The following is a 27,960-nucleotide window of genomic DNA, read 5'->3' as shown; positions in this document are numbered from 1 at the left end:
TATTAAATATATTTTCTTATATAGAACTTATTTTACATTAATGATAGTGTATTGAATTTATTAGATAAAAATGGAAATGTCTGTTTGCGTCATTCGAATTATAATGCATGAATGATTATTTTAATATTCTTAGAAGTGCAAAACATTTGTGTCATTATTTTTATTTTTTAAATGCAAAACATTATATTAAGTCAATATTCTATAATTATATAATAGAATTTACACGGATTCCCGCCAAACTATATCAATACATTCAGTGTAACGTATGTTTTTTTCATACTTTTTAAAATATTTCTTTAAAATTTTTATTCAAATATAAATTTGTAAATTTTTTTGTTAAAAATTTTATTTATTAATAAATTATTAATATCATAGTTATCAAATTTGGAACATCATTTTATTATTACAATGAAAGACGGAAGCAGATTGTTGTCAATTCTTCTGAGAGTTTCAGAAAAAGCAGCAAATATAGCAAGAGCTTGTAGACACAACGATGCATTATTTAAATTACTTGTGCAAGAAAAATCAGAAGAAGAAAAAAATCCACGCTTCTTTCAAGATTTTAAAACTTTGGCAGATGTTCTTATCCAAGAAACAATTAAACATGATATAGGATTAGAGGTAAGCTAATAAAAAATATTATATAATTTATATATATATAATTAATGTATTTGAATAAAAAAATTCATTTATCAATAATTGATTAATGAAAATAAGTAAATATTATATATTTTCATACATTATTTTACATTTTTTATATTAAAAAAAAAAAAAAAAAAGCAAACATAAAATTAAAATTTAGTTTAAATTTAAAGTTTAAAATTAAAGTTAATATAAAAAATATAAATAAGAAATATAAATTAAATATAATACCACTTATAGAATATTAGTTTCCAGAATTGGCTAAAGTAGTACAAGGAGAAGAAACTAATACATTCAGTAATGCTATGGGTGAATCTATAGTAGTTGGAATATGTCCTACAAGTGAAGAAACTACTCAATTATTAGCCAAAGTAATGGGTAGTGATATTGCAACTGCTGAATTATTAGCTACTGAAGTCCATAAAGATGTTCAATTCTTAGACATTCCAATGATAACAAAACTACCTATTGATTTTGATGCTGATATTAATGATCTTGGTATATGGATAGATCCAATTGGTAAGAAATGTAATATTATAATTTGAATGTCCTTAAATGACAATTTATTATAATATATATATATGTAGATACAATATAATATTAATATATTGCTATGTGTATTAAAACGATGTCTGGAAAAATTATATGGTAAATATTTCTATTTTCATACATAATTTATTTTTTACTATTTCAAATTTTAAATAAATAATATCAATAACAACAACTTTTTTTTTTTTAATTTAAATTTCTGTTTTTCTTTTTTATATATTTATCTTTTATTTATATATTTTTTTAAATGATACTCTTTTATGTTATTAAATAAAATTAGATAGGTTATTTGTTAAGTCCTCTATTTGTTTTGTAGTTTAATAAAACATGCCTGAGGAGCAATTCGTGGAACTTTTGTAGATTCAACTGCAGATTACATAAATGGAGGTGAAAAAGTTGATGATACTACTGGTGTACATATGAGTGGTTTACGGTGTGTTACTGTCTTAATTGGAGTATATATGAAAAGTACAGGCATACCAATTTTGGGAGTAATTAATCAACCTTTTTATACAAATGTAGATTTGCGGTAAATAAAGCAAAATTAACAGAATATTAATACAAAATCCTATAATTAATGATATAACCGGACGGAAAATAAAAAAATATCGAAAATGTAAAATAAAGTTTTTTTATTCAAGATTTCATTTTCAAATAGAATAAATTTAAAAAATTTTCAAATACAACTAAAATTGACTATTTTCTGATTAGATATGAATGAACTATTAAGTAGTTAATCTAGGTATAAAAATAAGCAAATAATAAAATAAAATAAAATTTTATTGCTTAAGTTTTTATTTTAAAATCGAGATTAAATATAGTTAAGAAATTATGTAATCAATGAATGTCCAAATTCAGTTTTCTCGAAAATTAATTTTTAAATAAAAAAAATTTATTTTTTCTAATTCTTTGTTTCTTCATTTTTTGTTTATTTTCATATATAAAGTAATTAGTTATCGACAATTTATTCATATCTAATCGGAAAATAGTTGTATTTTAACTGTATTTGAAAATTTTTTGAATTTGCTTGGACAAGTTGTTGTTTATATATTCAAAAACAATCTCAAAATGAATCTGGAATTGATTCAAAAATTTTATTTTATATTTTCGATTTATTTTTTCATATAAAATTATTTCCTGTTTGATTATATCAATATTTTGTATATTCGTGAAACATTTATAAAATATCAAGTAAAGAAGTCAAATAAATAAATTAATATACAAAAATCAATTGAGACTTATTATAGATTAAATTAAATTAAGGAATTTAAATTTTTTTTTTATTATTTAAATATAAAGTAAGATAGAGACAATGAAATTTAATCTTCCATATTTGATTTGGCTTTTGAAATCGATTCTTTAATTATTTCACGAATATATTAACAATTTAAATACTTATAAAAACATCAATATTTAACTAAACATTTTATTTAATAAATTAAACATTTTATTTAATAGATGGAAAGGTAATTGCTACTGGGGATTTGTAGAAAATGATATTGGAAAATGTTCTATAGTGAAAGAACATAATAATAAAAGGATAATTATTCTGAGTAGAGTTGAAGATGAAAATATAAAATCAAAACTTTTAGATGCAGGTTTTATTTTAGTAGAAGCAGCTGGCGCAGGTTATAAAATATTAAGCGTTGCTCTTGGACAAGTTGATGCTTATATTTTATCTAAAAGTTCTACATATAAATGGGATACTTGTGGTCCACAAGCTCTTTTGCGTTCTTTACATGGAGGTATTATTGAATTCCAAAGTTTTATAAATAATTCCGATTACATAGACATAAAATATTTATGCACGTCCACCAATTTTTCGAATAGCAATGGTTTGATAGCATATCGAAATTTTGAAATTTTACAAACATTAAAATCGATTTTGTGCAAATAATAATATTATAGTATTATATTAAATATTTATCTTATTTATCTAGATATTGTGAAGTTGTTAAAAAAAATTATTTTTACTACTTACTTTTATTTACATACAATTTTACTTATATTTTGATTTTATATATTTTTATTTTTAATTTTCTATTATTTCAAATTATTATGTAATATTTAAAAAATATTTCGTATATAACTTAATTATTAAAATTAATAAATTTTAAAGTAATTAAATATAAAATATGTTATTATTATATATTTATTCGATTTAATTTAATTTAATTTTAATAATTCAAAAATAAAATCATTCGTTTATATATTGTATAATTTTAATAAAAAATTTAAAAAATTGAAAATTGCACATAATAGTTTTTAGTATAAATATGTTTTACATAATATATATTGTTAATAGATACAATTATTAAGTATTAGTAACAATAATTAAAATAAAATAATTAAATAGAAAAGAAATTATTTTATTTGTCTTTTTTAATCATTTGTTATTTATTGTTCTAAATGTAATTAAATGTAATTACTAAACGTATGTTAATATAAATGAAAAATAATAAATATGAAATTGTTATATGAAATTGTTATTTGAAATTGTACACAATGTCAAAAATGTTATATAATATCAAAAATAAATATAATAAAAATGATTTATGTTTCACTTACAGTTTTTTATTTTCTTGTTAAAGTTTCGACTGCTTCATTTATTTGTGATGCATTTCTATTATTAATTTTTTTCTTATTCCATATATATATTAGAACTTAAAACTATTAAAATTTAACATTAAGTATTAACAATTATATATTAACAAATATATATTGCATTTGAAAAAAAATTTAATTCACATTTTTTATAATTTTTTATAATGTACAATGAAAATGTACACAATATGAAAATATTCATATATTTATTTATTGTTCTGAACGGTTAAAAAATCTTATTTGATTCGATAAATTTCGATAGATAGATTTTGATTTTACATAGCAAATTTCATGTTAATAATTTAATTTAACAAAATAATTTGTTTTTGAAAATTTTTCATCATTTTTATTTTTCATTATTAGAATTTATTATGATTTCTTATTTATGACATTATTGAATTACTATAATATTATGAAATTACAAAAAAAAATATAAGAAATCAAATATTAGAAGTTTTTAAATTATTAAAAAAATGTATTTACATTAGATTTTTTTTATTGATATAAATTTTTACTTATTGACATTCAATAATAATATTTTAAAATACGTATTAATATCATGAACCGATTTATCATTTCTTAAATCAGTTTCTTTTTTTAAAAAAAGAAACAAAAATCTGATATTAATGGAAATTTTATAATTAATAATTAAATTATATCTCTTTTATGTATCTATTTATTTTAGTTTTGACAAAATGATGTATATAATAGATTGGATAAATTTTATATAAAATTGCTATTTAATATTCTTATAAATATGAATTAATGATTTAATCTAATATTATTATTGAAAATGAATATGTAAATGTATGAATGTATGAATATAATTTTTTTTTATGGAAATATTATTTTAAGAAAATAATATTAAATCATTGGAGATGAATTTTTTTAAATCGTATAATTATATATAATTTTAAAGATATTTTTGCTAGTATAGAAATTAAGAAGAGAATAATTATATTTATAAAGAAAAATTGTTCAAAATGTTCTTCGTGATAATATATTTCAAAAATATTAAAACAATTATATGTAACTCTTTGTTAATAATAATTAATAATAATTTTATTTCTTTATATTACGTAAATAAATTCTGTAATTAATAATTAAATTTATTATTAAAAAAACTATTAAAATTACATTATATTACGTAGTTTGCTAATTATTTTATTAAACTTAATTTACTTGTGCATATATGTACATAGAAAACATCTCATGTTTATTGCATAATGAATAGAAGATAACGTCAAATATACAAGTAAATTAAATTTAAAGTAATTAGCCAATTGCACAGAACTAATTATAAATAAACGATTTAAAATTAACACAGCTGATATAAGAATTCATAAAAGCTACAGAATTACAACTTTTAGTATAAAATGAAAGTTTCTGTTTTATTATTGTTATTATTACATTTATTTATTTATTTAAAAATTATTATTTTCTTATTTTCAATACAATATCGTTTAATAACTTTATATAATTCATTTCATAATAATATGTATTTTACAATACTTGATTTAGCAAGCTAGAAGTGATCTATATTCAATGTTAGAATTGTATTCAATGCTGAAATTGCATTTAATACAATCTCTATTTATAAAAAATATTTAGATCGCAAACGAATAATTTTTACTATATATATAAAATAAAGAAAAATATGTGAGTATTCAAACATATATTTTAATTTTATTGTTATAGTTCTACTATAGTTTCACTATAAATTAATTAATATTATCAACTATAACTTTTACTGTATTTAATATATTATTTAAGATCTGCTTGTATGTAATGTTTGTTAATAATTTCAAAAATAATCTTAAATTTTTAATAAAGTTTCTATTTATTTTACTTATTCAATACATTTAAAATCTTAAAAAAAAAAATCTTTAAAGAAACTTCACTAATATTCAATAGAATATGATTATTTTAACAGATTAATTTAATATTAGTGAAATTTAATCGATTAATATTAATCGATTAATATTAATATGAAAAATAAAATGCTTGTTATAAATAGCAATGAAATATCTAATGTTTAAGTTTTTTTTTCCATTTTATTATATTCATTCATCATTACATTATCTTTTGACTTAATTAACCGAGTAATCATTATAGAGGTCATTTAAAATTTCCATTGTTATTAAAAAGTAAAATACAAAGTATAATATTCTCTAAATTAATGTCCATCATTTAATTTTTTCACTTGAAAAAAGTAAAACTAATTCAGATAAAGGTAATCAGTTCAAATAATATTATATTACATAAATAGAAAAATTTCGAGAATGCATAATAAAGTTTAAGTTCTATTAAGAAATTCGAATAATAAATAATCATCTTAATTATAAATTATATTTAATCATAATTACAAATTAAATTTATACTTTCTTAAAATATATTTTGAATATTATTTATTATTAATATAATTTATTTTTATTATTAATATAATTTATATATTTGATATTGAAAGAATTGCATGATTTTAAAAATATTTATCTTCTGCATTATTAAATTTTGTTAAATTATTATTATTAAAAACAAAATATCTCATAATATTCATTTTAACATATTTCTACATTTGCTTAATTAAATTATCATTTGCTACATTTGCTTGGTTAAATTATCAATGTGAACATCTGATGTGCAACAAGTGAATATGCAAACAATTATTTTTTAAATTTAATGAAATAATTACAGTATCTTTCACAAAGAGTAATTAAACTTCTAAACATTAAAAAATTTTTAAATGCAATAAAGGTAATTTTATATAACATCGATAGACTATATAAGAAAAACATTTAAGAATGCGAAGTCTTTAAAATCGATCACGCTTTCGTAAGTCAATACAATTTAACTGTTTAAGTATAATAGCAAATTATTCATAATATTCGTTAAAATATGTTTTTAATATTAAATATTACATGTTATTAATACAATTTATATATACATTTGGTATACATATATATTATTATTAGTATGATGTATTTTTAATAATATATAAATTTTATTGGATTATTTTATTAATTATAAATAACATAAATATTTTGTTTAAAATTTTTTTAAACAGATGACTATTTTATTTTGTTTTTAAACGGTATATTTACTCGTTAACACTTGAAATATTAAAAAAATAATAAAACTAAAATAATTGAGAATTTAATTAAATTATTTTATAGTTTATATAGGCGATCAAGAAATTTGATTTTTTCTTCAATATGATAAAGAATCGTTTCTGTATTTTCATTGCATGTCTCTATTTTTCGTGGACAGGTAAGTTATTCAAATATTTTATTTTTGTATGTATATTTAAAAACAAATTTAAAAGAAAAACAAAAAATCTTATTACATATAATAATAAATTTATTATCATAAAAATTTAAAAAAAAATTTGACAATTTAAAAATTCATAAAAATTTTAAAAATAATTTAAATAATATTAGTAACAAACTTAAAACGATTTAGAAAGAAAAATAAAATGACCTTTATTTTTTACTTTTGATATTCTTGAGAATATTTACAAAATTGAATTGTATTGAAAGACATAGAAAAAAATATACATGAATGATATATGTTATGCAAAATATTATTGTTAAAATATATTTTTACATTTATATGAATCTTGTTGTGTCTAATTATATATATATTTTTTTAAGTAAAAAAATGTTTTGTGACTTTAATATAAATTGAACATACATTTTTATTTAAAACGAAACAAAACAAAACATAATGTGTGTTTTGTCAGGACAAATTTTATTATAATAAGTGTATTCCATATCATATAATATATATCGCATAATTCTATAACAGCGCTTCTATATATATGTAATTATTTTTAATAAGAGTTATGATTAAATATTGTGTCAATCATTTTATTATTTTATTCTAAAATATCAATTTTTTAGGAAAATAAAAACAAGTAATATATAATGGACAACGAATTGTTAATAATTTTAGAATTAACTTTGTTTACAGTTTTTGCTTCAGACTTGACTGAAAATGTTTTTCTACGTTTATATAAAAGGTATTTAATTATTTGTATTTGTAAAATATAGTTAATTAATCACGATTGCACATCTATATTGTAATCATTTCTATTGTGACTTATTTATAAATTTGAAATTCGCAATCAAATGGCCTTTTTTTTAGGAATGGCTCATACATTGATGAAAATATAAGAAATGCTAATCTATTGATATCTCATATGGACAAGAATAATAAAATAGTAATCTTTCTTAGTGGTTGGAATGAGGAAATAAATTCTGAAGATGTACAATTAATAACGAATGGTAAGTTATGATTCTCAATTAACAATTCATATCCTGATATTAAGAATTATTTAATATATATAAATGATGCAGAATTTTTCAAATTCGTAATGATATTTTTATTATTATTGTATTAACTTTTATTTTTTTTTTACATTGAAATCAATCCTTCGAACTGTTTATATTACACTAATATTCTATAAATATTACATTATACATATATAATCATAATTATACAATATTTTATCTAAATATAATTAATTAAATTCCCTTTATAATATTACAGCATATTTGGAGAATACAGAAGACAATATTCTTGCACTCGATTATCGAAATGTTAGTACAGAATTTTATTTATTTGCCGTACCAGACTTATATAAAGTTGGCAAATCTGTAGCTGCCGCTTTGGACAATATGATAGAAAATGGCATAAATTCGAAAAATATACATATAATTGGACATTCATTGGGAGCTCAGCTTGCAGGGATTATTGGACGTAATATGAATTATAAAATTGGCAGAATAACAGGTGTCGTTTATAAATATTTCATTATTTTTTTGTATGCCTTAAATAATTTGAAATTAAAATTATAATAAAACAAAATAAAATTACAATATATTCAAAAATATATTTTTTTAAGAGAGCTTTTGAAAAAAAAAATTTTTTTTTTGATTGAATAAAGAATCTATAAAATATTCGATGATTTGTATCTTTTAAGATTTATATTTAATTAATGGTTTGTAATAATTCGCAATATTTAAATACAAATTTCTTTTAGGTTTGGATCCTGCCGGTCCTTTGTACTATTTACTGAATAATCATTTGAGCATTTCGGACGCTGATTTCGTAGATGTCATTCACACTGATATGGGTATTTTTGGTATAGCTCTGAAAATTGGTCATGTGGATTTCTTTCCTAATTATGGCTCTAGACCGCAACCAGGTTGCCTGCTATCAAGTGATGGTTTGTATAAAATATATCATTCTTAAATTTTTTATTTTTTGAATGATACTGATGAGATCATTTATATTTGAAGAGTAAACCAATTTCTAAATTGGAACAATTATTACAATTATTGAATAAGTCGATGAATTTGTTTTGACATTAGTTAAAATTTAATATAATGAAAAGTATATGATGCCATTTAAAAATATTGATGACATTGGAATCTGAATTAAAAATATAACAATTTTGATAATTTTTGTCATTCAATTTTTTAAATAACTTTACATTCTGATAATTTTTTTAATAATTTGATAAATAATAAAGATATTTAAATTTTCTATTTCTTATATTTATTTTTCACATATCTGAATATGTATCTATATATCAATTATTATGAAAATTATTTTTATCATTTTAAGAAATATTTTCTATTATTTATGGAATCAAAATAGAGTAAAATATAATATCTACATAATATCTCTAAATAAATTTTTCTTATTGTTTCTTTTTATTTTTTTTTTTATGATGAATATTTTCATGATGAATTTATTTCTTTATATGTTACAGATTTTTGCAGTCATCATAGATCCTATAAATTTTATGCGGAATCAGTTAAAAACCATAATGCCTTCATTGCGAAATGTGATTTATTAAATGAATGTAATGGCGTTGAATATATTCCAATGGGATATGTTACACCTACCAATGCGTTAGTATAATTTTTATTAATTTTTAATTAATTTTTCAACATGAAAGTTCTAATTTTTTTTATTTAACATAAAATAAATAGCATAAATAAGAGAGAACATCTTTAAACATCTTAGTTTTTTTTATTACTTGTATTAACATTTTTTTAATAGATTATTTTTTAATCTTTATAGGACTGGTAACTATTATTTCTCAACGAATTCAAAGAGTCCTTTCGGCCGAGGTTTAACAGGAGCAACTTTTAATCCATTAAGAATTATGCCTGTATTATAAATTAACTATTTTATTATAATTTAATTAAAAATTCTTTAATTTCAAATATTTTTAATTCTATCTCAATATTCGTATTGTAAAATAAATGATTATTTTAATTATTATTATCAATTATCAAAGTATTGAAATTAATAGTTTATTTTAATATTGAAAAGAAAAATTAATAATCATAAAATATTTAATCATAAATTATTTGTTATTTATTTTTCATAAACCTTCACATAATTATTTTCTTTTATTCTCTAACATTGATATATTTGTTGCTATATTATCTGTTGATTAAGTTGTCATAATGGAAATCATCTATAGTGATCTATATGATATATATAATAAATGTATATATAATACAGTTTTTCGAACAATTACAGGTTTTTCGAATATTATCATTTAAATTATAAATATCATCTAAATCATAATTTATAACATAAAAACTTATTAACATAAAAGTAACTTAGATAATATCAAACTATATAAATACGAGTGACAAGTAATATTGAAATTTTGAAACTTACGTTGTTAAAAATTCGATCATTTGATACTTGGTAAGCTTGGTAAGATACTTGGTATTTTTAATTTATAATTTTAGAAATAATATTTACAAATATTACATTATATCTTTGAACACTATATTATCAATATATTTAATATTAGAAAAATCAGTAATTTTAAAATCATTTAAATTCTATTTTATTAAATTGTTTCTTTCAAGAATTAAGAATTTCACATTTCATTTTTAAATATATATATATATATATTTATATATAAAATTTGAAATATTGAAATTGTACTTATTTAAACAAATTAATTTACAGTTTATATCAAATCAACGAATTTGCTTTTCAATATGATCAATATTTATTTTTATTTTTTCTTCGCATTTTTCAACTTCTTGTTAACAGGTAAGTATTTGAGTTTTTCTTTATTTTTATATAAAATATTCATATGAAGTAAATTTAAGAAAATTTAACGAACGAATTTTAGAAAGACTCTAGAGATTAAGATTAAGATAAGAGATTAAAAATTTTATTAAAGTATATTTTTCATGTTTTGATAATTTTTAATTTAATTTTTTACTAATCAAATATAAAAAACAAAAAAAAAAAACGAAAATAGAATCATCTTACTATAATATTATTTTATTAATGTTAAATATAAATTTCAAATATATGTATAATGAGTTGTTAATAATTTTGAAACCAATTTTGTTCATAGTTGCTGATATTACACAAAATGTTTTTTTACGTTTATATAACAGGTATATTTAAAACAATTAATTAATTCCTAATTGTATATAATCATTTTTGAACATTTCAAATTTGTAATGAAATTATTCTTTTTTTAGCAATGGTTCATATATTGATGAAAATATAAGAAATGCTAGTCTATTTCTTCCTTATATACAAAAGAATAACTTGCTTATAATTCTTATACATGGTTTCACTGAAGATATAAATTCTTATGATATTAAAATAATGACGAATGGTAAGTTATCAATTCGATTAATGATTCAACTATTCATATAAAAAATTATTTAATGCATATAAATGATAGAGAATTTTTCAAATTCATAATGACATTTTTATCATTATTATTCTAACTTTTGTGTTTTTTTCATATTAAAATCAATCCTTCGAAGATATGCCTATTCTGTATACATGTTCTGTATACATTGCATTATATATATATAATCACAATTATACAATGTTTTATCTAAATATAATTAGTAAAATTCTCTTCAAAATATTACAGCATATCTGGAGAATACGCAACACAATATTTTTTTAATTGATTATCGGAATGTTAGTAAAGAATCTTATATATTTGCCGAACAAGACATAAATAAAATTGGTAAATCTATGGCTGATGCTTTAGACGATATGATAGAAAATGGCGTGAACTTTAAAAAAATACATATAATTGGAATTTCATTGGGAGCTCAGCTTGCGGGGATTATTGGACGTAACATGAATTATAAAATTGGCAGAATAACAGGTATTACTTTTGAATTATTTATTTTTTCAAATATTTTCAATCTTTAAAAGGGTGAAAAGGCATTGTCACAATTTAAGTTTTGATCTTAATCAGAACTTTATATAAGATATAAATTGACATACATAAATACCTTTAAAATATCGATTCTTAAGATTGAAATAATTACAAAAATAGTATATAAAAATATCAGAAATTTAAAATGCGAATATATTAGAAAATAAAATTTTCGTGAGTTGTTCTCAAAAGTTAATTTTCGTAAGTTGATTTTTACATTTAAACTTAAAATTATTCTTCAACACTCAATTCAATATACTTTCAAAAGTTTTATTTCAAATATATTACAATAATCGTATCTTTATTTAATAAATTATAAGAAATTTATATTACATGAATACGAAAATAAAATGAAATACTCTATATTCATCACATTTTTTTAAATGAAATTTTTTTATAGGCTTGGATCCTGTTGGTCCTGGATATTACATTCTCAATACTCATTTAAGTGCTTCCGATGCCGAATTCGTAGACATTATTCACACTGATATGGGTATCTATGGTCTAGCTCTGAAAATTGGTCATGTGGATTTTTTTCCTAATTATGGTTATAGACCGCAACCAGGTTGTCCGATATCAGAGAATGGTTTGTGACAAGTTTTTGATAATTTAATAAATAATGAAGATATTTAAATTATTTATTTCTTATATTTACTTATTACATATCTGAATATATAATCATAATCATATCTGAATATATATACATATGTTAATTATTATGAAATTTTTTTTATCATTTTAAAAAACATTTTCATTTAAATAGAATTATATTAATATCTTTATAATATCTTCAAATGAAGATATATTTTTTTCTTTTCCATTTTTTCCCCTCAGAATCAAATAATATTCGTTATTTTTTTGTTTACAGATATTACACGATTTTGCAGTCACGGTAGATCTATCGAGTTCTATGTAGAATCAATTAAAAATTCTACCGCGTTCATTGGAAAATGCGAATTTTATTCGTTAAATGAATGCAACATTGAATATATTCCAATGGGATATGCTACACCTCACAATGCGTTAGTATAATTTTTCTTAATTTTTAATTTCAATATAAAAATTTTACTTCTTTCTATTCAATATCAAATGAATAGCATAAAAGAGAAAATATTTTCAAATTAGTTTTTACTTATGTTAATATTCTTTTAATTTACAATAGATTATTTTAATGCTTCTAGGAATGGTAATTATTATCTTATCACGAATTCAAAGAGTCCTTATGGTCAAGGAGTTATAGGGACAGCTTTAAATCCACTGAAAATTATTCCTGTATTATAAATTGATTATATTCATTTCACTGATTTGTCTTTATTTTTCATAAATCTCTTCTGTTTTCATACAAGGTATTGATATAAATTGAATTTATTCTCTAGAAATTAATCAATTTCAGATCAAAATAAGTTTACTATTTTATGTTTAAATTAAATTAAATTAAATAATGAGATAATGATCGAAAATCATTGAATATAGTATACTTCAATTATATCATTGTTTTTTAAAATTATCATTTATTATATACATATTAACATATACACATCGTATTCAACTTCCTTAAAAAGATAAAAAAATATTTTTATAATGTATTAATCTGATCTAATCTATATAGAAGCCATTTAAAATTGATATTCCATTCTTGATAAAACATATAACATTTTTTTAAAATATTATCATTTAATATTAATTTAATTGTTCCTGTCCCATTTACTTACTTTATTGTATTGCTTTATTTTTATAATTAATTTTTTATTCCTAATTTCAAAAAAATAATTTTAATTTTAAATTATTTGAAATATTTTTTAAATTATTTGAAAAATTTTACTAGTTATATATCAGCATTTAAATATTATTGTTAGAAATATATTAGAATATATTATATATTATAATTATATATAAGTAAGGTATAATTATTTTTTTTTACATTTTCATTTATTGTTATATTATTTAAACTATAGTTATCACAATGAAGGTTATTTTACATTTATTGTTATACTTTTTAAACTATAGTTACCACAATGGAGGTTATTTATAATGGATATTCAATATTACGCAAATACATATATTGTTTTCCAAATATTATCATTTAATGGATTTAAATGACAAAAATAATTTATACTAATTGACTTAGATAATATTAAACTATATAAAGAGAATGTAGTGATGAGTATTATTTAAATTTGAAAACTGAGAATTCACTTTCTGGTAAGCAACAATTCTAAAGCATATTTACATATTTATATTATATACAAATTATATTACATATTTATACACATGTATTACATATATTTATATTAATATATGTTTTGAACATTAAATATTATTAATAAAAGTAATATATTTAATATTAGGATAATTTTAAATTATTGTTATTGTGTTATTGAAAAAATTGTTTTTTTCGAGAATTGAAAATTTTGTTTTTAAATGTATATGTATTCTGCATATATAAATATAAATAAAACTTGAAATAATAAGATAACAAAACAGAGTTAAATAAATATACTCAATCTGTTTTTAAAGATTTAAATTTACAGTTTGCTCGAACAGAGAAGTTCATCTTTCAACATGCTCAACATTTATTTTTATTTTTTCTTTGCGTTTTTCAACTTCTTGTTAGCAGGTAAGTGAGAATTACTATTTTTACACACGATGTTTATACAAAATAAGAAGAATATTTAAGGAATAATTCTAAAGAAATTAAAAAAAGAACTTATATACACAAATATTCATATTACATACGTATAAACATTCGTATTCATAAAACATATTTTTCATGTTTTGAAATTTAACTTTGAACTCGTTTGAAAGTCATTAGATGAAGGAAAATAAAAATGTAAATATAATGAAAATAAAATCACCTCATTTTGTTATGATGTTAAATATGAATGTTAAATCTAGATAATATAAATTTTAAATGTATCTAATATACAACGAGTTGTTATTAATTTTGAAATCAAATTTATTCATAGTTAATGCTGATGTGACGCAGAATGTTTTTCTACGTTTATATAACAGGTATGTTTAAATGTGAAACACAATCATTAATTCGTAATCATTCTATTATAATTTGTTTTCATATTTCAAACTCGCAATTAAGTAATTATTTTTTTTCTAGGAATGGCTCACATATTGATGAAAATATAAGAAACGCTAGTATATTTCTTCCTTATATACAAAAGAATAATTTTCTAATAATTTTTATTAATGGTCTCAATAATGACATAAATTCTTTGAGTGACAAATTAATATCAAGTGGTAAATTATGATTGAATGAATAATTTAATTCCATTTATGATAAATTAGTCATTTAATATTATCTTATCAGTTTATCTTTAGATTTTTCTTCGCAACATTTGATTATAAAATTAAAAATATTTTTCTACTTTATATTTAAAAAAAAAAATTATTTTTCATTTTTTTTTGATTAAATAAACTTGATGATATTTTAAAATTCAAATTTTCTAAAATATAATATATTATATAATATATGATAATTAGTTCAAATTATTTTCTGATTACAGCATATTTAGATACGACAGAGGTTAATGTTTTTGGACTCGATTATCGGAATGTTACTACCCAATTTTATCCATTTGCCGTGGCAGACATATCTACTGTCGGCAAATTTGTAGCTAACGCTTTGGATGATATGGTAGAAAATGGTATAAATCCGAAAAAGATACATATAATTGGGCATTCATTGGGAGCTGAGCTTGCTGGTAGTATAGGACGCCAAATGAAAGTAAAAATTAGCAGAATAACAGGTGTCATTTATAAATATTTCATTATTTTTTTGTATGTCTTAAATAATTTGAAATTAAAATTATAATAAAAGAAAATAGAATTACAATATATTCAAAAATATGTTTTTTTAAGAGAGCTTTTGAAAAAAAAATTTTTTTTTTTGATTAAATAAAGAATCTATAAAATATTCGATGATTTGTATCTCTTAAGATTTATATTTAATTAATGGTTTGTAATAATTCGCAATATTTAAATACAAACGAAGTTTCTTTTAGGTTTGGATCCTGCCGGTCCTTTATACTATTTACTGAATAATCATTTGAGCATTTCCGACGCTGATTTCGTAGATGTTATTCATACTGATATGGGATTCGCGGGATTGGCTTTAAAAATTGGTACTGTCAATTTTTTTCCAAATTATGGTCGCAGACCGCAACCAGGTTGTTCAATAGGTTAGTATAAAATTCATATTTCTTTATTTTATTGCTTTATTATTATTATATATTTTACGTTATATAAAGATATTATTTGTTTTTTTTAAGTATTTCAAATATTATTTTTTGATTAATCTATATTTTTAAATTACAGAATGTAACATAAATATGTATTAAATAAGATAATGTTTTATAATACAATGAAATGGTCTATGATTCATTATTATTATAGATTTATATGATCATCAAATATCTTATATCTATTAATAATAAGATATAAGATAATTTTTTAAAACAATTAGTATTACCATAAATTAATCCAAATCGCAAATCTCATTTCTCATTATAAAATATCTTTGTTTCAGAATTATAGTGAAATGAATCATAATTTTTAATTAATAGAATATGTCATAATTTCACTTTAATTACTTAATTATTTAATTTTCACAATTTTACTTTAAATTATCTGGTATAAATTTATTTAAACGTACAAATTATAATTTAAAACCAACAGTCCATTCTAAAAACTAAAAAACATTGGAAAATATGAATATTATTTTTTTTTAAATACTAAAAAATCAATTCATCCAAATTTGATTTCCCGATTTAATTCGAACATATTATGCACTATGATCAATATATCCAAAATAAAAAATTATTTATATATAATTATTATCTTTTTTTAACACCATGCTTAAGAATATAATTATCATTACCAACCAAATACTCTATCGATTAATTCACTATTAATCGGTAATAATTCTTATCATTTATTTCATAGAATCTGATGGTCATATATAAGTACTTGATAAATAATACTAACGAGAATCACAATGGCGTTTAAAGCCATCTAATGGCAGTAATAAGTATTAATGAATCGATCGATCACAACGATTTCTTCATTTTTATAAATTTAATCATGATTCATGATTCATAATTATCTAACAATACTAATAAATATCGATAGGATATGATATTAATCCTCAAATTATTCAAATTTTTCTATAAAATTAGTTTTGATCAAATTCTAAGAATAATAATTTATAGATTATAGATAAAATGAAAAGAATCAATGATACATGCGTTTCTTCTTTCTTTTCTTTCTTTATCCTTCTTTTTATTTTCTAAGTTAATAAATATTTATTGTTTTTATATTTATAGAACTTACAAGTTCTTGCAGTCATAGTAGATCTTACGAATATTACGCGGAATCGATTAGAAATCATGAGGCTTTCATTGGAAAATGTTATTCATTAAATAAGTGCAGCGGCGCTGAATACGTTTCAATGGGATATGCGACACCAAGCAATGCGTTAGTATAAATTTTAGATATTTTTTTAATGTGTATTGCTTCAAGTTATTTATATCATTTTAACATAAGAATTTCCGTTATTCTTTTTCAATGCAAAAAAAAAATAATAATAGAACACTTCTACAAAATTTTTTTTTAAAAAATTTTCTCTTCAAAAATTTTAAACTTCTTTCTTTTTTCTTTTTGTTTCTTTCTTTACTTATATAAACAATTTTTGTCTATTATTCATTTTAATAATCATTTTTAGAACAGGTAACTATTTTCTCATAACAAATTCAAAAAGTCCTTATGGCCAAGGATTTGCAGGAGCAACCTTTAATCCATTTCTAGTTACACCTATAGCATAATTTAATTATATTTAATGTTGTTTATATAAAATGATATTGTGAATGATATATAAAATGAATTGCACAAGAAATTATATAAGAATTATATAATTATATAATTTTTCATATATTTAACATATAAAATAAATAATTAATATTTTATTTCTGTTAAAAAAATAAATAACTTTTTTTTCAATTCTTTCTTATTGTTTCTTTGTAATAAGATTTATTAAAAAATTGTACTCTTTTCTAAAGATTAAACAATTAAAATTTTAAAATGATTATCGTGATGTGTTAAAAAAATATATAATTTTTTTTATAATTTTATAAAATCTGTATAAAATGTTCTATCAAAGCGATTTCGTTAATCTAAATGAAATTATAACAATAATTAAATCTTAATGAAATTATAACAATGAATATAGAAATGTGTTATGTTGTTCAAAATGTTTCTACGAATAAAATAAAAATATCGCTTTAAGGTAATTTTTTCTTTTCTATAAAAAAATATATTTTCAATTTTTATTAAATGAAATTTTTCTGAAATACTTTATACCATGCGATAAAATAGAAAATGATTCAAAAGTAATGCTGAATTTTTAAATCGAATGGATATTAGTATAAAGTGTTAATATATTCGTAGCATATTTTTAAAAAATCGATTCTATAAATCAAAAAGTTAGTATAATATAAATGATACAATAATATCGATTAATAATAAAATAATTAAAAAAAAATTTGTATTACTTTAAGCGAGAAAAAGATAGAACGAGATCATTCCATTTTCATATTAAGTAGCGAGATACTCTGTTGCTAACTCATTTTATCTAACTTAAATTTAAATTGTAATTTAATAAATAAATTTAATTTTTTTATTTATTTTCATTTGTAAAAAATAAAAGATTCTTTCGAATATATTATCGTTTTGTATATATCGCATTAATATAATATAATGTAATTAAAAAAGATATAACATGCAATTAAAGTAATACAACATGATGATGTGAAAAAAAAATTTTTAATACATATAAGAATATAATATGAGTATGAGAATATAATAAATAATGTTCCATTATATACATCTTTAGCGATACTTAAAGGGTCTTAGTTCTTTTTTTTATATATTTCTTATATTTTCTAAATTATTTAATTAAAAATTTAATTGCTTGATTGGAATCGAAATCGTTATTATTACGTTCTTATGTTAATCTGATATGAAATCAATTTTGATATATAACTATAATATATTTTGTTTGTTATAAATATTTTAATTATATATAATTAAATATTTAAATTAATGTAATTATATAAATTATGTAATTAAATATTTTAAATATAAGAAAAACTTGAATTAAAATAAACTTAATACTCTTAGATAAAATTGAATCAAAAAATCAGAATAATATATAAAAATATTTTTATTTTAAAGAAATGTTTTCTGATAAGTATAAAATACATATTAAATATTTAATATAATTCATTTATAATTCTTTTATCTATATTATTAATATTAATATATTTAATATTAGCATTGTAATTTCATATCAGATAATTGTAATTTTAAATTTATGTAAATTAATATAATTAAATCTTATTTAATTAAAAAATTAAAATTACAATTATCTGATATGAAATTACAATGCTATCTACTGTTAAAAATCTGAAATATTATCACTATAAAATGATTATTAAAATATTATTACAAAAGAATTTAAAAGATTGAATACAGAGATACAGATGAATACAAAGATTTACAGATTGTATAACTGATTAAAAAATTTTCTTCATTTTTCAATATGATCAAGAATCGTTTTTATCTTTTCGTTGCATTTCTCAATTTTTTATTAACAGGTGAGTCTTTGATTTTTATACTTTCTATATATAATAAATAAGATGCTGAGTGAATATAAATTTCATTGCAATATTATTATTAATTATTTTTTATTACATTCTAATAAAAAAAATTTATAGAAAAATTTAACTTGAAAATATAAAAAAAAAAGAAGTTTGCAAAAATTTAATTCAGATGATATTAATAATGAAATTATCTTTTGTTTTGAAAAACAATGATTATAATGATTTATAATGAAACATTTTTATGTTTTTTTTTAATATTTAGGAAATTTTACAAGATATTAAAAAAATATTAGATTCAATCTTGTTTTAATAGTTTACATTCTATATTATAGTAAAAAATTGTACTAAAATATTTTACTAAAATATTTTTTTTCCCTATCTCATTTGCGTTTCATTTCTTCATGATGATTATTTAATTTTTATTATCATATGTCTACAAAATTTTTTAAAATAAACGAAAAAGAAAAATCCACTTTAGAAAATATTTTGCAATGAATTACACGCACGTGGTGTATCTTTATTATTTCTAAAAACGAAAAAAAAAAATACACATGCATGATGTAATGCATGAGAAGTAGGAGAATATTAATTTAAATTAAAGAAATTATTTTAAAGTTACATATATATAACTTTATTTGTTAGAATTATTTAAATATGATATTTTATTTTAAATTTTTTTAACAATTTCAAGACACGTAAATCGAAATATAATAAATTAATAATAATTTTGGTATACTTTGTTCACAGATGCTGTTTCTTATTATGATTTGATTGACTCTTCTTTCTTTCGTTTATATAATAGGTATAATAACTGTTATGCAAAATAATTGAATAAAAGAAATCATTCTAATTTATTTACATGTTTAAAATTTACAATTAAATAATTTTTTAGAAATGGCTCTTATATTGATACAAATGTTGAAAACGTCAATGTATTGCTACCTTACATAGAAAAGAATAATAGTTTAGTTCTTTATCTCACTGGTTACACATATGATATCAATTCTGAGAATGTTAAACTCATAACGGATGGTAAGTTAATAAAAATTCGATTCACAGTTTAGATATTGTTCTATCTTTTGTCATCCTCATCATTTATGTAATAACTAAATAATCTAAAATTGTTAGAGAAATATTTTATTTTAATACATTCATACAATGAATTTCTTCCTTTAATCTATGTAAAAATAAATTTAATTAGGTTTAAAATAATAATAATAATTTTTAAAATTTTTAAAATAATATACATAAGATTATAGAATATAGTAAAATAATAATTTAATTTGTGCTATATAGCGATGAATGATTTTAAATGATATAAATTTTGTCATAAAAATTTTAAAATCAAAGAATTGTTAATATAATAAGAAATTTATGCAATTTAAGCAATTAACTTAAAAAATGATGAAAAATACATTTATTTTTAAAAAAATAAATTGATTCAAAGCAATATAATAAGTTTTATAAAACTATTTTTTATCATTTAAATAAAAAATTTTTCTTATATTATATATTATGTTATCATAAAACGTACATTGCATTATATATTATTTAAAAAAAATTAATACAGTTATTTTAGAAGTTAAAAAATTATTTTATAATTAATACAATTATTTTACAGTATATTTAAATTATACGCAGGATAATGTCCTAGCTCTTGATTATCGAAATATTACGCGAGCAGATTACTTAACTGCTGTATATGCAATTAACGATCTCGGCAAACTTGTTGCTGATGCTTTAAACAGCATAGTAGACAAAGGTATGAATCCAAAAAAGATACATATAATTGGACACTCATTAGGTGTTCAACTTGCAGCAAGAATTGCTCGCTATGTGAACTTTGTAATATTTAGAATAACAGGTATTTTTTATAATGAATCTTTATTTCTAAATATCCACTAAATTTAATGACTATCTAATAATTTTCTTGAAGAAGCTATATATTTAATAATTTAATAAAATTATAATATAATTTAATAAAAAGTGATCTTTATTTGACAAATAATATCTTGCAGTTTTATTGATTGTGGTATAAAATTTAACGAATTGAATGTTCTTCTTATTAAGTTAAAATATTTTTTGAATTTTATTAAATTTATTAAATAAATTTTATTTATTTTAACGTAAATAAAACTTTGTTTTACAGGTTTAGATCCTGCTGGTCCTTTATTTTATTTTCTCGATTCTCATTTGACATCTTCTGATGCTAAATTCATAGATATTATACATGTTGATATGGGTATCTATATATATAAATAAATTATATAAATAAAGATTCATTATAAAAAATACCTGTATCTATGGTTTAGCATTGAAAACTGGTCATGTGGACTTTTTTCCTAATTATGGCCATAGACCGCAACCCGGCTGTGCAATAATCGCTCCATTTCAGATAAAAAAAGGTTCGTACAAGATTCCTAGATATTAATTTTTTTAATTTTTCAAATGAAAAAATGAAAATTTAAAATTTTTGATAAACAATTTAGTATCATTTCAAACTTGTACATACATACGTATACATATACTTAAGTAGTATATATATATATATATATATATATATATATACTATTTAAAAAAAACATTGATGATCTTGAAATCTGTTTTTAAAGAAAAAAATGATTTTAAAAATTTTTATTTTTATGTTTCAAGTAACTTTGTTTTATTTTTAAGCACACATTAAGCACACATTAAACAAAGTGAAAATTATCAAATGTTAAGAATTTTCTTTTTTTCTTCTTTCTTATTTTCTTTTTTATTGTTTTTCGTTTACATTTCATGTTATAGATATTTGCACTCATAGTAGATCTTTCGAGTTTTATGCTGAATCAGTTAAAAATCATACCTCCTTAATTGCAAAGTGTTATTCTTTAAATGAATGCGGTGGCGTTGAATATATTCCAATGGGATATGCTACACCTAGCAATGCGTTAGTATAACTTTTATTAATTTTTATTTAATTTTTCAGCATAAAAATTTTCGTTCTTTTTGTTTAATATAAAATGAATATTATAAAAGAGAAATCTTAAAATTAATTTTTTTTACTGCTTATGTTAATATTCTTTTGATCTAGATTATTTTAATGCTTTTAGGACTGGTAACTATTATCTTCTAACAAATGCAGAGAGTCCTTTCGGCCAAGGTTTATTAGGAGCAACTTTTAATCCATTTCTAATTATACCTATACCAAAAATTGATTATTTTTAATTATATTAATTTAAATATAAAAATTATATATAATTATATAAGAATTATATAGATTTTTATGATTTTAAATAAAAAATAAATAATCAATGTATTGAAAAAATAAATATAAAATAAATTTTCTTCGAATGTTTTCTTCATGCTTTCTAAGATTTATTAAAAAATTTCATTCTTCTCCTAAGATTTACAATTAAAATTTTATAAGGATCATTATGAAGAAAAATCGAATTTTTTTATAATTTTATCTACATAGTTATATCAAAGATTTTTAAAAATTTATTTATTAAAATCTTAATAAAATTATAACGATGAATATATTATATCTATTGAAGTATCTCCGTGAATAGAATAAAAATAATCAATGCAAGTTTCTCATATTTTATATGTCATATTATTAGTTTTTATTCATATTTCAAAATATAGAATAATTCAAAGATAATATTAGATTTAAAATATTTTGAAACACTTTGAATTTAAATATTAATATAGAATGCTAATTATTCATGCTAATATATTCATCGCATATTTTTTAAAAAATTAATTCTACAAATCAAAATAAATGCAAAGATTAGTACAATATAAATGATTGTATAATAATCGATCGATGAAAATAATTAAAGTTTGTAATTTAATAAATAAACTTAATTTTTTTATTTGTTTTTGTTTATAAAAAATAAAAAATTCGTTTTTAAAAAATAAAAAATAAAAAATTTCGAATATATTATCAATCTGTACGTATCGCATTAATATAATATAATGTAATTAAAAATGAAAAGATAATAAAGTAATATAACATGATGAACTGGAAAAAGGATGAATATATAATTGTATAAAAATAAATAATAAATAATAGCAATACAAAAAATTCTACTATATATTTTTACGACACTTAAAGAATGTTATGAAAAATAGAATAAAAAGAAATAATATTATTATTAAAAATGAAATTTTTAATATTAAGAAAAATATTAAGTATTAAGTTCTTTTTATATGTCATAATATTTATGTGTATACTTCTAAATTATTTGGTTAAAAACTAAATTGTTATAATTATCTATATCAACTTATTTTATTCTTATCATATATGTTACATAACTACGATATATTTTGTTTAAATATTTTGGAATATGACAAAAACTTGTAAAACTTATAGTAAGATAAATTTAATAATTGTTTTAGATAAAATTGTACTATAAAATGAGAATAAGTTAAAAGTAAAAAGTTAAAAAATATAACATTTTAGTCTTAAAAAGATCATTTTTCAGTAAATATCTCAAGTTATATCTCAATATACATCTCAAGTTTTCAATCATATTTACATTTTTTTTATTATTTATACCATTACTATAAATATATATTTTAGCATTGTGTGATAATTTTAAATTTGTATAAATAAATCTTATTTTATTTTTGAATATCATCTATACCTAAATATATGTAAATATTTGGAATAATAATATCATTAAAAGATGAACGTTTAAATCATTAAAAAAGAATAAGGATTTGAACGAGAAATAATTCACATATTGTATAGGTGATTAAAAAGTTTTATTCATTTTTCAATATGATCAAGAGTCGTTTTTGTTTTTTTGTTGCATTTCTTAATTTTTTATTAACAGGTGAGTCTTTGATTTCTTTTATACTTTCTATATATAATAAATAAGATGCTGAGCGAATATAAATTGCAATATTACCACTGTAATATTATTATTAATTATTTTTTATTACATTCTAATAATTACAAAAAAATTTAGCAACTCGAAAATACAAAAAGAAAAGAAGTTTGGAAAAATTTAATTCAGATGATATTAATAATGAAATTATCTTTTGTTCTAAGAAACATATAATGATTTATAATGAAATATCTTTCAAAATATTTTTTTTTTAATATTTAGGAAATTTTACATATTAAAAAACAATTAGATTCAATTTTATTTTAATAGTTTACATTCATTTATTATCGTAAAAAATTTTACTAAAATATTTTTTTCCCTATCTCATTTGCGTTTCATTTCTTAATGATAATTTCATTTCTAATGATCATTTCTTAATATTTAAAGCTTTTGATTATCATATGTCTATAAAATTTTTTAAAATAGTTAAAATTCACTTTAGAAAATGTTTTGCAATGAATTATACTCATGTGATGTATCTTTATTATTTCTAAAAACGAAAAAAAGATTACACACATTCATGATGTATATGCATGAGAAGTAAGTAGAAGAATATTAATTTAAATTAAAGAAATTATTTTAGTGTATATAACTTTATTTGTTAGAATTATCTAAATATGATATTTTATTAAAAAAAATTTTTTTTTAAACAATTTCAAGGCACGTAAATCAAAATATAATAAGTTAATAATAATTTTGATATACTTTGTTCACAGATGCTGTTTCTGATTATAATTTGATTGACTCTTCTTTCTTTCGTTTATATAATAGGTATAATAACTGTTATGCAAAATAATTGAATAAAAGAAATCATTTTAATTTATTTACATGTTTAAAATTTACAATTAAATAATTTTTTAGAAATGGCTCTTATATTGATACAAATGTTGAAAACGCCAGTGTATTGCTACCTTACATAGAAAAGAATAATAGTTTAGTTCTTTATCTCACTGGTTACACATATGATATCGATTCTGAGAATGTTAAACTCATAACGGGTGGTAAGTTAATAAAAATTCGATTCACAGTTTAGACATTTTTCTATCTTTGTATATATTTGTCATTCTTATTATTTATATAATAACTAAATAATTTGATTGATTGATACAATGAATTTCTTTCTTTAATTTATATAAGAATAAATTTACTTAGATTTAAAAAGTAATAATAATTTGTTAATTAAACGAGATCGATAATATTACAGAATATAATGAAATAATAATTTAATTTGTGCTATATAGCGATGAGTGGATGATGATTTTAAATGATATAAATTTTGTCACAAAAATTCTAAAATCAAAAAGAGTTTCAGAATTGTTAATACAATGATAAGAAATTTATTAAGAAATTAATTTAAAACATAATAATAAATAGATTTATTTGTAAAATAAATTGATTCAAATCAATATAATAAATTTTATCATAAAACTATTTTTTATCATTTACATAAGAAATTTTCTTTATCATATTATATATCAAGATACCATAAAACATATATATAATTATATTATATATTATCTGAAAATAATTAATTACATTTATTTTCGAATAATTACAGTGTATTTAAATTACACGCAGCATAATATCCTTGCTCTTGATTATCGAAATATTACGCGAACAGATTACTTAACTGCTGTATATGCAATTAACGATCTCGGCAAACTTGTTGGGGATGCTTTAAATTCATTGGTAAATGGTGGCGTACATTCAGAATTGATACATATAATTGGACATTCACTAGGTGCACAACTTGCAGCAAGAATTGCTCGCAATGTGAATTTTGTAATATCTAGAATAACAGGTATGATGAATCTTTATATTTCTAATATCTATTAAGTTTAGTGATTATTTAGTTATTTTCTTGAAGAAGCTATATATTTAATAATTTAATAAAAAGTGATCTTTATTTGACAAATAATATATTGCAGTTTTATTGATTGCGGTATAAAATTTAACAGATTGAATCTTCTAAGTCTTGTTATTGAGTTAAAATATTTTTCGAATATTTAAACGTAAGTGAAATTTTTTTTTTACAGGTTTAGATCCTGCCGGTCCTTTGTTTTATTTTCTCAACTTTCATTTGACATCTTCTGATGCTAGATTTGTAGATATTATACACACTGATATTGGTGTTTATGGTCTGGCATTGAAAACTGGAAATGTTGATTTTTTTCCTAATTATGGCCATAGACCTCAACCTAATTGTCCCTTATTCAGCCCAATATTATCGCAAATGGGTTCGTATAAGATCTCTGAGTCTTGATTTGTTTTAATTTTTTAAATGAAAAACTAAAATTTATATTTACTTTTTTTTCTTTTTTGCTCATTTTTCTTTTTCCTTTCTCATTGTTTTTCATTCTCACATATTACAGATCTTTGCAGTCACAGTAAATCTTTCGAATTTTATGCGGAATCGGTTAAAAATCATACCTCCTTAATTGGAAAGTGTTATTCATTAAGTGAATGCGGTGGTGTTGAATATATTCCAATGGGATATGCTACACCTAGCAATGCGTTAGTATAATTTTTATTAATTTTTAATTAATTTTTCAACATAAAAAATTTAGTTCTTCTTGTTTAATAAAATGAATAACAAAAGAAAAAAATTTCTTGAAATTAGTTTTTTCTTTATTGTTTAGAATTATTTTCGTTATTGTATAGAATTATAAATATTCTTTTGATCTAAATCTAATTAATATCTCATTTTATTATTTTTAGGACTGGTACTTATTACTTTATAACGAATGGTGAAAGTCCTTTCGGCCGAGGCTTAGCAGGAGCAACTTTCACTCCATTGAAAGTTATTCCTATATTGTAAATTGATATGATAACAATATGATATTTATTATAATATTAATATGACAATATTAAATTATAAAAAAAAAGGTTTATATAAAAATATTATGTTGAAAGATGAAATAATGATGAAATAAATATTTTTCTTGCTTGCATTTATTTTTTATAAATATCTATTTTAATATTTTCTTGAAATATGTGAAATGATTCTTTTATTGCAATATTCATCTTTAATTGAAAATTAATATATCATAAAGAAGATATGCTATATCATACATTAATCTTTTTAGAAAAAAAAAATAAATAATGATGATAAATATTTTAATAATATTTTCTTTTATTCACTTGTGTTATATAAGTATAAAATATTTTTGAAAAAAACATCATCTTTCTTAATCCGTTTTATCATAAAAAAAAAATTTTTTTCAGAAAATTGAATTTGAAAATTCATCTCTAGAAGAAGACTCAAAATTTCAAGCTTTAAAATGAAGCTCTAAGTATATACATAAGTTTTTTACATTACAATTAATTATAGTAATTCAAAGATTAATTCAAGGATTGACAATTTTTCGATTAAAATTAGTAG

General features: G+C 19.5%; 4 protein-coding genes across 13 annotated transcripts; all 4 read left to right on the top strand.

The window, feature by feature from the left end:
• The first annotated feature begins 49 nt into the window (after positions 1 to 49).
• LOC107963968 (inositol polyphosphate 1-phosphatase) lies at positions 50 to 3,114 on the top strand. The gene is made up of 5 exons (XM_006564026.3): positions 50 to 263; positions 376 to 621; positions 891 to 1,161; positions 1,552 to 1,720; positions 2,650 to 3,114. Exons 1-5 carry the CDS (start codon positions 108 to 110, stop codon positions 3,086 to 3,088), a joined length of 1,281 nt encoding a protein of 426 aa, XP_006564089.1. The 5' UTR covers positions 50 to 107; the 3' UTR covers positions 3,089 to 3,114.
• A 3,450-nt stretch (positions 3,115 to 6,564) lies between these two features.
• LOC727193 (lipase member H-A) lies at positions 6,565 to 10,031 on the top strand. Its single transcript, XM_026443853.1, has 8 exons — positions 6,565 to 6,627; positions 6,969 to 7,062; positions 7,765 to 7,813; positions 7,939 to 8,078; positions 8,344 to 8,586; positions 8,837 to 9,022; positions 9,572 to 9,713; positions 9,886 to 10,031. The coding sequence occupies exons 2-8, from the start codon at positions 7,008 to 7,010 to the stop codon at positions 9,983 to 9,985; spliced, it is 915 nt and encodes a 304-aa protein (XP_026299638.1). The 5' UTR covers positions 6,565 to 6,627; positions 6,969 to 7,007; the 3' UTR covers positions 9,986 to 10,031.
• A 455-nt stretch (positions 10,032 to 10,486) lies between these two features.
• Positions 10,487 to 13,336, top strand: LOC107965279 (pancreatic lipase-related protein 2). 2 transcript variants are annotated; one of them, XM_016915306.1, is made up of 8 exons: positions 10,487 to 10,527; positions 10,798 to 10,884; positions 11,198 to 11,240; positions 11,328 to 11,467; positions 11,735 to 11,977; positions 12,432 to 12,617; positions 12,900 to 13,053; positions 13,213 to 13,336. In XM_016915306.1, the coding sequence occupies exons 2-8, from the start codon at positions 10,830 to 10,832 to the stop codon at positions 13,310 to 13,312; spliced, it is 921 nt and encodes a 306-aa protein (XP_016770795.1). In that variant the 5' UTR covers positions 10,487 to 10,527; positions 10,798 to 10,829; the 3' UTR covers positions 13,313 to 13,336. The 2 variants fall into 2 exon arrangements, with proteins under 2 accessions (XP_016770795.1, XP_016770796.1); XM_016915307.2 differs by having other exon boundaries at positions 10,496 to 10,536.
• An 825-nt stretch (positions 13,337 to 14,161) lies between these two features.
• On the top strand, positions 14,162 to 27,480 carry LOC551268 (pancreatic triacylglycerol lipase). Of its 9 annotated transcripts, XR_003305669.1 has the most exons (10): positions 14,162 to 14,233; positions 14,549 to 14,648; positions 14,998 to 15,043; positions 15,144 to 15,283; positions 15,550 to 15,792; positions 16,048 to 16,224; positions 17,368 to 17,518; positions 20,449 to 20,503; positions 20,594 to 20,733; positions 21,323 to 21,439. XR_003305669.1 is itself a non-coding variant. In XM_623660.6 (8 exons), exons 2-8 carry the CDS (start codon positions 14,594 to 14,596, stop codon positions 17,863 to 17,865), a joined length of 912 nt encoding a protein of 303 aa, XP_623663.1. In that variant the 5' UTR covers positions 14,163 to 14,233; positions 14,549 to 14,593; the 3' UTR covers positions 17,866 to 18,038. The 9 variants fall into 9 exon arrangements, 8 of the variants coding, with proteins under 8 accessions (XP_623663.1, XP_016770800.1, XP_016770799.1 ...); XM_623660.6 differs by lacking the exons at positions 20,449 to 20,503; positions 20,594 to 20,733; positions 21,323 to 21,439 and adding an exon at positions 17,766 to 18,038 and having other exon boundaries at positions 14,163 to 14,233; XM_016915311.2 differs by lacking the exons at positions 20,449 to 20,503; positions 20,594 to 20,733; positions 21,323 to 21,439 and adding an exon at positions 17,766 to 18,038 and having other exon boundaries at positions 14,210 to 14,233; positions 14,563 to 14,648.
• The last annotated feature ends 480 nt before the right edge of the window (positions 27,481 to 27,960 follow it).

Source organism: Apis mellifera, linkage group LG11, assembly GCF_003254395.2.
Source record: "Apis mellifera strain DH4 linkage group LG11, Amel_HAv3.1, whole genome shotgun sequence".
In the NCBI taxonomy this organism is placed as follows: domain Eukaryota; kingdom Metazoa; phylum Arthropoda; class Insecta; order Hymenoptera; family Apidae; genus Apis; species Apis mellifera.
Note: the sequence above shows the minus strand (reverse complement) of the source record. Positions and strands in the feature narration are given on the sequence as shown.

What these genes read in the sequence shown, in the direction of transcription:
- LOC551268 (XM_623660.6), top strand. Translation starts at nt 14,594, where the DNA reads ATGCTCAACATTTATTTTTATTTTTTCTTTGCGTTTTTCAACTTCTTG. An exon ending in TTTCTACGTTTATATAACAG is followed by an intron (nt 15,044 to 15,143) that starts GTATGTTTAAAT and finishes TTTTTTTTCTAG; the next exon opens with GAATGGCTCACATATTGATG. An exon ending in GCAACCAGGTTGTTCAATAG is followed by an intron (nt 16,225 to 17,367) that starts GTTAGTATAAAA and finishes TTATATTTATAG; the next exon opens with AACTTACAAGTTCTTGCAGT.
- LOC107965279 (XM_016915306.1), top strand. Translation starts at nt 10,830, where the DNA reads ATGATCAATATTTATTTTTATTTTTTCTTCGCATTTTTCAACTTCTTG. An exon ending in TAAAATTGGCAGAATAACAG is followed by an intron (nt 11,978 to 12,431) that starts GTATTACTTTTG and finishes ATTTTTTTATAG; the next exon opens with GCTTGGATCCTGTTGGTCCT. An exon ending in TTGTCCGATATCAGAGAATG is followed by an intron (nt 12,618 to 12,899) that starts GTTTGTGACAAG and finishes TTTTGTTTACAG; the next exon opens with ATATTACACGATTTTGCAGT.
- LOC107963968 (XM_006564026.3), top strand. Translation starts at nt 108, where the DNA reads ATGAATGATTATTTTAATATTCTTAGAAGTGCAAAACATTTGTGTCAT. An exon ending in TATATGGATAGATCCAATTG is followed by an intron (nt 1,162 to 1,551) that starts GTAAGAAATGTA and finishes GAACTTTTGTAG; the next exon opens with ATTCAACTGCAGATTACATA. An exon ending in TATACAAATGTAGATTTGCG is followed by an intron (nt 1,721 to 2,649) that starts GTAAATAAAGCA and finishes TTTATTTAATAG; the next exon opens with ATGGAAAGGTAATTGCTACT.
- LOC727193 (XM_026443853.1), top strand. Translation starts at nt 7,008, where the DNA reads ATGATAAAGAATCGTTTCTGTATTTTCATTGCATGTCTCTATTTTTCG. An exon ending in TCTCTATTTTTCGTGGACAG is followed by an intron (nt 7,063 to 7,764) that starts GTAAGTTATTCA and finishes CTTTGTTTACAG; the next exon opens with TTTTTGCTTCAGACTTGACT. An exon ending in TGTACAATTAATAACGAATG is followed by an intron (nt 8,079 to 8,343) that starts GTAAGTTATGAT and finishes ATAATATTACAG; the next exon opens with CATATTTGGAGAATACAGAA.